The sequence below is a fragment of the Balaenoptera physalus genome, assembly GCF_965194825.1.
Source record: "Balaenoptera physalus genome assembly, chromosome: 12".
NCBI classification, from domain to species: Eukaryota; Metazoa; Chordata; class Mammalia; order Artiodactyla; family Balaenopteridae; genus Balaenoptera; species Balaenoptera physalus.
This window is the reverse complement of record NC_138897.1, coordinates 61,837,415-61,849,284: the sequence shown is the minus strand read 5'-3', so window position 1 is coordinate 61,849,284 and position 11,870 is coordinate 61,837,415. Positions and strand designations below refer to the sequence as shown.

The 11,870-nt window shown below is 49.1% G+C and overlaps 1 protein-coding gene across 1 annotated transcript; it reads right to left on the bottom strand.

Moving 5' to 3' along the window:
* Nucleotides 1-381: 381 nt before the first annotated feature.
* Nucleotides 382-8,782, bottom strand: TGIF1 (TGFB induced factor homeobox 1). The gene is made up of 4 exons (XM_082418737.1): nucleotides 8,204-8,782; nucleotides 7,768-7,952; nucleotides 2,171-2,397; nucleotides 382-1,363 (listed from the first exon to the last, which is right to left on the bottom strand). The coding sequence occupies exons 2-4, from the start codon at nucleotides 7,781-7,783 to the stop codon at nucleotides 788-790; spliced, it is 819 nt and encodes a 272-aa protein (XP_082274863.1). The 5' UTR covers nucleotides 7,784-7,952; nucleotides 8,204-8,782; the 3' UTR covers nucleotides 382-787.
* Nucleotides 8,783-11,870: the final 3,088 nt, after the last annotated feature.

The window sequence follows — 11,870 nt, the reverse complement described above, 5'->3', positions numbered from 1 at the left end:
GTGGGTCATGTCTTAAAATACGCAGACCAGGTCACCAAGGGATTTAGTGGTTAGCTAAACACCGATGGAAATGATTCATTCCAATTTACAGCTTTAAGTAAAGATTTAAGGGCCTGCTATGCCTCCTATCAAGAGTAAATTATCACACATCCTGTTTATACAGACTGGCTTGTCCACAGTTCTTCAAAGAGCTGGTGACACCCCCCTAACTCACACTCCACCCTACCCCCAACTTCCTGCTCATTGGGGTGCTATATTCCTACTCATTTTTAAGAAGCGCCTCCCTCAACAAAATACTCTGCATTACAGTACTTTTTAAAGAAAATACTTTATTACGTCATGAAAAAAATGCATCAATCAACTAGATTCATACTTGTTTGAAAAAAAAATTGAAAATTTATTAATTAGACAGTATGGGCATCCTGTTCCACATGGGAATGAGAAGATGCTATAGGTTCTCTAAGTATTGCACAGTCTGAAAAAGACACCAACAAAAAAGGGGGAGAGAAAAAAAAAAATCACATGATCTTGGGAACCACCTCACATTATGAATAACCTACCAAGAAACATTTAAAAAAGAAAACCCTTTGTTTCTACAGTAGCTTTGAGTTTATAGTTCTTGGAATGACTGTATTCCATTGACAACATCTCAGTAACAGGAAGCTTCATTTTAGCAATCCCATGTGCAAATATTAATAAAAAAATATATAAAATAATGCAATTCATCTCTTGCCATCATCCCAGCAATCATAACATTTCTGAGAACTGTTTTGCTTGAAAAAAGGGGTTAAGCCATAAGTTTTGCCTGAAGCTCCATTTCTGCAGCCCGTTTGAGTGCAACATCTACCAGAAGCTGAAATCCACTAAAATCTTGGTTGAGGTCCGGTGGAGTAGGGGGAGGAGTGTTGAAAAGACCACTCTGTGTGTGTGCACTTGGTCCAGATTTACACGTGTCCTCTGGGTACATGAGGGAGGTGTCTGTAAAGCTGCTGGCTGCCATCTGCTGTATATCTGTGTTTTGTCCCACACCAACTGACTGGCAGAGAGAGAAAGGCACATCTTTCAGTGCAGTCACAGTGGTATGACAGATAACGGATGGACGAGCCAAAATGGATCCTGGGGATGATGGCTTAGGAGACAGTGGCCTCCCTAGGGCTGGGTTGGGTCCAGCTGTACAGGAGTGAAAAGGGCTCTCCTCTAGAGCCGGCATGAAGTTTTTGATGCCTGTCGCTGACTCCACAGAGCTGGCTTCAGATATCTTGGCCCCTCGGCGGGAAATTGTGAACTGATTTGGATCTTTGCCATCCTTTCTCAGCATGTCGGGGAGGAGCCTGCGCCGGGCGTTGATAAACCAGTTACAGACCTGAAATCACACGGGGATGTTTTAAACGCTTTAATGCTCCGTCAACGCGCCCGAGAGCCTTCTTGGGGGCGCCTTACCGCTCTCTCTCTTTGCATTAAAGGAGGCATGAAAAGGCGTATCGGGACCTACAAAGTTATTTAGAGGTATTTGAGCCCGGCCAAGAAAAGAGAGGTGTTTCCTGTCATAAACTTCCTCTTTTCCTAATACAAATCCCCTTTTTGGTCTCTCATCGTCCTTAAACCTTTTCAGGAGGAAGGAAAAGAAAGGTATACATTCTCAAACGTTTGAAAATGATTTTAGAGAGGGAATTTTACCTTTTAACTCTCTCCATATTAACCTGTTATCTACCGCCCCAGCATTTAAGTTAATCAACTACAGGAAAACCTTTCCTGTATGAAAAGAGCCACTCCTCCCAGTTACTGATTTTTCCCAGTTCAAATGACTATGTCAACAGACAGAACATGAATTACCTCACTGAAGTCTGAACTTGTTTAAATATCAAACCAGTTTCCTGGGCAATAGAATAAGATTTAACCTCCTTCTTATGTTTGTTGCATAAAGGAAGGCTCTTTTAGGCATTAAAGGAAATGCTTTTTGACAGATAACTGTCAAGTGTTTTTCTCTATATAGCCAGTTATTAGCTGTTAGCACTATAAAGTTTACAAGAAAAAGATATGCCCCCTTTTTTTTTTTTTTTTTGAGTGGGGAGGTACTTAAAGGCTTGCTATACAGGAATGCTGTAAAGCGACTTTGGGGAAAAAACCCACCACACCCCCAGGGAATACAGCTGGCGTTCCTTTCCCTTACCTGTAGTGTTGAGAGGTGTGTTTGTTGGGACAGTAACGCTTTTTCTTGCTCTGAGGGGTAGGCATTGTATCGGTGTTCATACAGCCAATCGCGGAGAATCTGAACGGACTCCTTGGGCAGGTTGCCCCTCCGCCTTCTCTTGCCTGAGCCAGCAGAAGAGGAGAGGTCCAGGGGGCTGTCCATGCTGTCATCTTCCTCGGTCTCACTGCCAGACGCGGCAACAACACCTAGGAGAGGACAGAGGCCAGCCGTCAGACACTTTTATCAGCAAAGCTCACCTCTTTTGACCACTCAGCACAACTGTGTTTTCTCAACTCCTGAGAGCCAAACAAGCGAAGAACCGGTGTTTTCCGTCCTGAAGCACCAGAGCTCATGCGAAGTCTCAACAGTAATTCGACTAGCAGCATATTCTAGATTCCCAGCCCACTGGCAGATTCCCTTTCGTACCCACTTTCCTATAGGATTCAACATCTCACATTCCTTTTGAATGATGCTCAGAAATGTCTAATCCAGCAAGTGAGACAAAGCTGCACCTAAAGCGAATAGCTTGCCACGTGTGAAGCAGGAAAGGTGTCATAAGCAGGCGGGATGTGTCTGACAACCTTCTCCGTGAGGTCATTGCTAACTAGGAAAAACAATCCAACGGGTAAACTAACGTACCTTTGAAACACTGTTCTTCCTCCCTCTTCCACTGAAGGTTTTGAAATAAAAGGGAAGATTTTTTCCACTGATATAAGCAAAGAAAATTACACTTGTAACCCAGTTAGTATTCTAAAGATAAAATGCATGGCAGAATTTTCTGCCAATTCCTTTTCTTTTCCTTTTCATTGCTACCTCCATTTATTCAAAACTAGACAACACCTACTTTTAATGGACAGTGCTAGTCACTTTTTACTAAATACAAACAACCACTGAAGTTTTCAGTTTCACTGCATAAAAATATTTTTCAATTTTTAGTACTTAATGTAAGAGGTCAAAAGATGCCTAGTAGTGAATAAATTTTAAAACTTCTGTAAATTTTAACTGCCAGTTTAATCCGAACCCAGGATACTACATATCAATAAGCAGAGATCAGCTTTAAATCGTTACATGACAAAGAAAACTGAATATGCAACCCCCAGAGGAAACTCTTTTGTTTACAAGCGCTTTAATCCTACCAGAAATTTTTAAAAAGTCACACCCATAGAGAATATTTAAATCACACATAGACTGGGTTCTACAAAACTTCAGACTTGGCCCTTTTAGACATTTAAAGATAATTTTGAACTTTAACCCTTCCCCGTTTCAAAACTACAAAAGGCTGCTCTGACTAAAGATGTATATTCTCGTTTTTGAAGACAATTTAGAATTTTTTAAACATAAATAAATTACAAACTATAGTATGCTTGAAAAACCAGTATTTCTATACAAAGGAAATTAAAGTAGCATGACATTTAAAGGTAGGCATTCTTAACTTTGTTGACACAAGCTCAAGTGGTTTACCTTGATAGGAAATAAAAACAGAATATTCCTCAGAGTGATAAACCATTCAATGTATCTTAAAGGAACTTTTCCCAAACCCCATCCTTTCAAAGCACTTTAACACAATGAGACTCAAAAAGCTACTCATTCAAAGATTTGTTGATGAGCTAGCTCGGCAGTTAATTGAGTCTAACTCTTCTTGGTGACACATTTTCAGTTTTGGACTGCAGGGGGCAGAATATGCTGGAGGGAGTGTCCACAGAAAAGGCAGAACCTTCCGAAGACAAAGTAAAGCAAGTTCTAACAAAAGAGTAGGATGATCTTGCAAATTCACTTTGGCTCAAGGCTTAATTAACAAACAGCCATCAATAAAAGGCCCAGCAATCCTAAATTTTAACCACAGCTGCGTATCTGATGTTTCTCTACCCAGATTTCATTAAACTGCTTAAAAAAAAAGGAGGCACATTTAAAACTGAAAGTGCTTTCACTGTTGAGAAGATGAGAAACTTTTAAAACCTGTGTTGAAACTTGGGTGAAGAACTATTAACAAAAAAACCTTAAGAAATTATAAATGTTCCTGTTTTACATTTGCTCTGATAAAGAAATCTTAACTTTTAAAAACGTGTCAAGTAACTGAATGACTAAAGCAAACGTGAATAAAGCAATTTGTTTAAACTCTTCAAAAAGTCTGAAAAGCCAGAACTTTTTCTCTAGGCTATTAACCCCACCTCCCCTTTTTAACGTTTTAGAAACAGTGTGAAAGTCCGCTCACTGAACAGTGAATTCCCAACTGTAAGTTGATAATCACAAATAGTTTGAAACAAACAAAAAACCCCTAAAGCCTGTCCTTTGATCTGCTTACTTAGTTTGACAAGAAGCCTGATCTTTCAAAACAGGTTAGTAACACAAAAGCAGGTTTCAGTTAAGCAACACCAAACTGCGGCGACTTTACTCTGTTCTCAGTTCATTTAAATAAAAGAGCGGCCAGGCCTCCGGACCTCTTAACAAATATTTCCAATATGTGCACAAAAGCTGACGGAACAGGAAGTTAAGACTTCAGTTCCTTGGCTGTGCCAGCTGATATTTCACTACAGCAAACCACGTTTGCTGCTGTCAGGACTGTTTTCATTAAAACTCTCCCTCCGGATTGTGGCTCAACTTGGAAAAACAAAAAGACTTTTCCAAGTTACTCATTTCCTATTGTAACAGAGCTTTGGAACACTTTCCCGGTTACGACTTGTTTCCAAACATCTTACTCTGCTCACACTTTTAAAAATGTGGTGGTCGGGGGCGGGGGGGCGGTGCGGTGCGGGGGGGATCACAAGCCTCTTTTACTCCATCCACATACAAGGAAATTTGTTTAGAAAGCCACAAGATGGCCTATGAATCCCACAGCCCTAAAAAGCATTTTTTTCCCCCGAATAGTAACAGGGGGAGGGGCAGAGCCCGGGGGAGGGCCAGAGAGACAGTGGTTGTGAAGTTGAACTCTTAAAAAAAAAAAATCTGGAAGAGGCTACAAAAGGATCTGGGAATAAGAATAACCGAAGGCAACGCTTAAGGGTATAAATAGGAAAAAGCAAACCTAACCTGACAGGTTTCCTGATTAGAACATCTCAGGAGAAGCGACGGGAAACGTACTTAACCCCCCAGGCACTAAATCCAAGGAGCGCTGGGATGAACCCAGCCGCAGAAGTCTGAAGCAAGAATCCCACATCGTCAGAAACCTGGAGCAAAGAGACAGGGGATTCTCCTCAACGATTCTTCTGCTTGTTTGAAAATCTTTTGGGGAGGTCTTTTGGGCATTCTCAGTTTTCTAAGACGAGACACTATCGTCACAAACCAGTCTTACCAAATCCCCGGCTCCGCGATTGAGTTTTTAAGTGCTTTTGTTTTCAACAAAACTTTTAAAGATTTTCACAGACTTTTATAAAACGGACAGTCCAACTCGGCGAGCCAGGCGGGCCAGATCTCTTCCGGAGCCCTAGCGGAGGCCACTGGGCGCGGGGCCCCCAGGTGGCTGGAGGCCGGGGCGGGGGCGGGCAGGACCTAGAGGGACTCGCCGAGGGAGGAGCCCGGCCCGGCCGGCCCGGGAGCTTTTGTTCCGCCAACTCCTCGGCCCCCGCTGAAGTCGCCCCTCCGACCGCACGAGTGAGAGCAAACCCAGGCCTTGGAGTTTCAGATTACATGAAGAAACTGAAAACGGGGCCGTGAATCTCAACCTCCTCAGGGGCCTGCCCACCCGCAGAGGATTTGCCAGGAAAACCTAAAAAGGGAAAGAAACCCGGGCAACCTCGGCAGTCTCCGCTCCCCCGCAAGGGCTCCGAACCAGTCGCGAAGTTTCCCCTCCAACACGTCACCTTTCATTGTTTCCATGAGTCGGCGCGGTAGCAGTACCTCGCGCCCCGGGGCAGCGCGCCCCGAAGATTCCCCAGGGACCGGCGGGTTCCTGCCCCGTCCCCTGGCTGGGGTGGGGGGAGGGCGCCGAGAGAGGGGAGCCGGGAAGGACGGTGGGGCACCGGTACAACAGCGGGGGGGGGGGGATACCCCAGAGCCTTGCGGGTGGTCAGGGAGGATCATCACTGCCTTCCCCGCCAGAGCCCGAACAATGGGGGGAGCCCGCCCCGGCGCAAGCCCAGCTCTGGTCTCGGATCACAAGACGCACCCGTCAAAAACAACCCAACTTGTTCCAGTCAGTTCACCAGGAGGAAGAGAACGCCTCCCAGGGACGATCTGGACCTGTCAGCCTTCCACGAGTTGACCTGGTCTCCCTGGGCGCCCCCGGGCACTCCCCGCGCGCCTTTTCTCGCCGAGCCCAGTTAAACGTCCAAACCTCTGAGCCCCCGCTCTCGCCCTTCAGGGTCCGCGGGGAGTTAGTTCCACTACAACTACCAAGGCCCCGGGGTGGACGTTTACTTTGACTCCCGCTCGCAAAGCGGGAGGTGGGGAGCTCCGCGTGTTTCAAAGGCATCAGCCCAGGATCAAACGAACAGAAGTCCAAGGTGAAAATGTGGCCGAGGGAACCCTCTCGGCTTCGAGGCTGCCCCACTCTAACGGGAGTCTGTTCTAACCGTACTCGCTCGACGAGTCTGAAAGAATGTGGAGCTGGAGAAACTCTGGCCGCAGCTGGGCATGCGCAGTAGTCACCCCTCCCCCCAACCCGCCCGCGCTGGCTTCCCCGAGCGATTAACTTCTGTTTTGAACCACTCGACATAAATCACAACAGAAAAGCCAACTCCGGCCCACGACGGAACATTCGGGGGTACCTCCCTGCTAGGGACTGAAAAGTTAACTTCAAAAGGGAGTTAACATTCTTTGACCTTTCGTGGTGGTCTTTTTTTTTCCTTTTTCTTTCTGTGTATTTTGTTTTTAAACCAGACTGACGGCAAGTTTTAGTTATAAAGCTTCCAGAACGCTTCGTGGAAACAATGACAGACTCACTCTTTGCATGTCACACTTGAACTCAATCTGACTGCACGCCGCTTGCCATCAGTCCTAACTCTTCCTCTTGCCCCAGATACATCGTGGGAAAACTTGTAGAGGCTGGGAATTCTGAAAAGTCTAGCTTTCCAAAGGGACCGACACCCGGGGGCGACCTGGGGTCCAGAGTCGCCTTTCTCCGAAGGTGTAAACGCCTCATCCCTGGAGAAGACGTGCCCGGCCCAGCCGGGAGTGAGCGGGGGCCCAGGAGCCCAACTTTGAGACAAAGGAGCCGCGGCTCCGCCGGCCGGGCCGCCCAGGGTCCCGACGGGGAAAAGCGGGGCAGGGGTGCCCCCGACCCGGACCCCACTCCCCCGCCCGCGAGAAAGAGCAAGAAGCCACGCGGCGAGCGTGGGGTGTCGGCGGAGACAATGAAACTTGGAGGCGCACAAACAAGGCGGCGAGCGTGTTTCTTGACAACGTGCCAGCAGCGTGGAGAGGCCCGTCTCCCCACAACAGCCCCTCGTGTTGTGTCTAGAAGGAAAACAACAACTGCCATTTCAGACGCAGCCTCAACAAAGAGAACGGCCGCCACTCGGGCCTGCAAGCCCCGGGGCGGAAAAGTCCACCAAGTCACTCTCGCCCCGAGCCCAGCGCCGCCCCTCAAGCACGTTTCCCTGGTACTCGCGTCCACGGCGCGCGCAGCCCGCGAGCCTCACCTTTCTTGCTTTTCATTCTGGAGCTCCCCTTCCAGCGCGAGGCGACGCTGGGGTCTCGAGGGGCTAGCAGCGAGGGCGGAGGGGCCGAGCGATTGTCCTCCTTCCCGGCCAACTCTCCCGTAACTTGTAGGACGCGCTCCAGCCGTTATTGCTAAACAAGGCGCTCGGATCCCAGGCTCCCGCTCCTTGGGTGGAATTCAAGTGACACTTGGGCTTCCTCCTGCCGGGATCTTCTGGCAGCCGGCCGGGGGCTCTCCCTCGCCCAACTCGCTCCCCTCCCCACTCTGCTCCTTTGTTCCCCGCTCCTGCTCGGCGCACCTCGGCGCTGTCAGAGTGAGCGAGGCGAGGAGGGAAGGTACAGGAGGTCCTGCCTCCGCCCCCAGCCGCCCGCCCCGTCCCCCGCCCGCCCCGCCGCTCCTCCGCCCCTCCCCCGCACCTTCCAGCCGCGGAGGACGGCACCGAGCGCCGCGGCCGCGCCGCCTCAGCCCGCGTTCCCGGGCCGCTGTCACCCGTCCCTCGTGGGGGCGGCCGAGCCCAGAAACGCGATCGCTGCTCCCCACTGCGCGCACGCCGCCTGCATCCCCGGCTCGGCGGCGGCGACACCAGCCGAGCGCCCCGAGTTTCTACTTTAGGCCTTTCTTCCCGGGGCTGGCGAGGGTGCGTTTGGTTAGGAAATTGCAACAGATGGAAAAGAGGCCTTCTCCTCCTCCCCCTCCTCCAACCAGGGAAGAAAAGGCTCCCCTTTCGTTTTTGACAGCTGCCCCAACTCCACCGTCCCCGCTCTGGCCGCAGGAGAAGACAGCGGCTGCTGGTTCAAGGGGCGGGGCTCCGTAGGAAAAGTATTCGGGACAAGAACCAACTTCTTCCAGAATGCGCGGCTGCCATTGACACGCGGGCGCGGCGCGGCGCACCCTTCTCCTCCGGGGGCTCTTCCTCCACAGCAACAGTGGGGGGCGGGGGGGGGGGGAGGATGAGACACAGACACCCCGGGCGAAAGTCTGTTTCCCCCGGCTAAAGCTGCGAGTTCCGGACTGGATTGCAAGGCAGTTTCGAAATCTAACATGTTGCGGACAGACACTTGTCATACTCACATGCTCTTTAAAAGTCTCTGCCTGGGGACGGCCCAGACGCGCGCCCGCCCTCCCGAGACTCGGCCTGACATCCGCACCCCCGGACCCGGGCAGCTGTGCCGCCTTTATGGGAAGGGGGCTACCACCCCGGGGGCGCTCATCTGTTTCGGTGAACAGAGTCTACTTTTAGGACTTATATCCTGCTAGGGGACCCTTCTCCCCACCCCCCCACCCCCGGTACTTCAAACAGAAACTAACCATTAAGTAAATACATGTTCCTGTTGCTTTATTTTGGTTGAGAGGAGGACTCCAGTAGGAGTTCCTAGATGAAATTACCCTTTAAAAAGACCAGATGCTTTAGGCTCATTTCAAGAAACGCGTGCCCCCTCCCCGCCTTCTCCTCTGCGTGTAGTTTTCGCGTGTTTGTCCCCTTCGTTGTTTTGAAGTAAACGAACTGTCACATGCCACACTAAGACTTTCCCCATCACTTAAAAAAAAAAAAAAACTCAAACGTAAATAATTTAGCCTAAAAGAGACGTCAGCTCCCGAGTCTGCCTCCAGTTTCTGCTCTGTGCTGTTTTTGTTTTGTAATCTCTGTGAAGAACCCGGCAGAAGCTCCGTGGAAATAAGGTTCAACCCAAAGAGGAATAAGGCAGCCAAACGATGACTAACTAGATTTTGGAGCCTCTGTTTTAGGATTACACTGAAAATTAAAGCCAGCCTCCCACCCACTCACTCTCCCAAAAAAAAAAGACACCCCCGCCCCGAGAGTGAATAAGGCCAGAGTTTACAAAGCTTGGGTGGTTTTTTCCAATTACAGGACTTAAAATGAATAAACAAGGAAAACAGCGTCACTCTAAGAAGGGAGCGACCTTACGATTTTTTTTTTTTTTTTCCTGTGGTGTGCCGACGGCTCGGCACCTAAGAGAACACACATCTAAAACGGCCAAGGGGGTAACATGGTCCTGGGGGAAACCACCAGCCTGGAAGGGCTCCCCTGCAACTTGCCGGTGCGCAGTTCCTTCCCGGCCTGGCTGCAGATGAATCAGCGGCTGCGCCCGCGCGCAGGACAGATGTGGGGCGGGGAGGGGCCCGTTAGAGGGCCGCTCCGCTCCCGCGTTTGAAGGGTTGTTTGTTGCTGGGATTGGTGGCTCACATCCGTTGGGGACCGGGAGAAGGGGGAGGAGGGACGCAGGAGGAGGAGCCGGAGCGCCGGCGCTCCGCCTCAGCGGTCGGAGTGGCAGGAGCCTTGTCTGGAGCCGGGCGGTTACTGGGGAGACGCTTTGTTTGCTAACTTCGAAAGCCGCTTCGGCTGCCTCGGCCGCTTTCGAAGCCGGTCCACGAAACCCGCCTTCGGGTCGGCTTAACCCTCCCCCTGGCCGTTTGCACCAGCGCGAGACAAAACTGTTTCCTTCTTCCGCGTGGTTCTCCGCGGCCACGCGGTGGCTCTCATTATGTACACAAAGGTATCTTTTCCTTCGTCTAATGAACTTGGCTGATTATTGCGATTCTCAAGCAACCGAGATGGAAACCGAGAGTTGCAGGGAGTTTATAGCTAGAAAACAAACTTTACCGGAGAAGGGGAAGGGGCGCCGAGAATTAAAAGCCTCTTTTCAAATGGCCAGGAGGAGAGAGTCGAACTTTCAACTCTCTCGCTGGAGGTCCGGCTTGATCCGGGCAATGCTCACCTTTGGCTCGAGCGAGTCACACCGAAGCAGTTATTAAAGCTGGCGAGATGCTCCCGAGAGGAACACGGGCCCCCTCCCCCGGGTCGATGTCCTCCCTCCCACATCCCCAAGGCCCGTCCCAAACTTGTTTGAAGCTTTGGACTGTTGGTGCATTCTGGGAAGAAAGTGCCTGGAGTCTGCGTAACACAGGCCAGGAAAACAACCCGAAAGAGTGGGCTTGAAAAACCAGCAATTGCTTAGGATATTTTTGTTTATTTGCTTTTCTCAAGGTGGAAAAACAAGTTTCAGTTCTGGCTCTGTGAGTCCCTAAATGTCCCAGGTAGGGCCTCTCGGTGAAAGTGATCCAGTGTCCTTTAAGATTCTTCCCGGGGTGCTTGGGGGGAAAAAATGTGGATTCACATTTACTATGTATTATTTGCTGAATTCATATGGATGTTATTAATTATATTGGAAAATTGTATGAATGAAAAGTGAGAAAGTGTTTGGTACTTTATCATCGTTTTACACCATTATTTTTTCCCTCCAGGCACACAGTTCCATTTGGTGTCTTATCTTCCCAGGCTGCCTCAAGGCCAAGAAAAGACACAGAGTTAAGTTACTTTTCACAGCTGCGAGCCCTTCAAAAGCAAAAACTCAAAAAGAAACTTGGAAAGGCACATAAGCCAGAAAAGTGTATCAATATTTGCAGTTATTATTATTTTGATACCTGGTCCATCAAGTGATTGGAGACTATTTATTTCCTTCATCTCAGTGACTGTTGATAAAGTCTGATTCCACGCGGCACTGTCTTACACGGAGGAATGATGACTCACAGTCACTGGATCCCTTTTGCTTCTCCTCTCTGGGGAACAGATATTTTTATAAAATATGCAGACTGCGGGGCTCCAAGCACTGCACAAGCGTTCTATAATCATCTCTTGACATCTCAGGTCAGGGGGTCCTAGGCTGCTTAAGGAGAAGCCAACCATTGTCTTTTCAAGGGCCTGGGGCTGGGCTACAACCATCTTGTGGTGATTTTTATCTGTCCCATCAACATGACTCTCCTCCCCTTAGTTACATAAATAATGTAACTTGTGCTACTACTTTCGTTTGTAATCACTTTTCTCCTGGCCTGCATTTCCCTTCCCAGCCCTTTTTTCCCTCTGTAGCACAGGCCTTTTTCTTTTTCTTTCCCTAGAGGGGATTTGAACTCAACAGGACAAAGCAGAAAGATAATTGTTGAGCACAGCCTCTAACCTCTCTATTCTCAACATCATGATCTGTACTGTGTTTTACAGTTTACGAAACAATTTAAATGACCTCATTTAATACTCAAACTAGTAAGCTAGGTTATTATTTTTTTCCT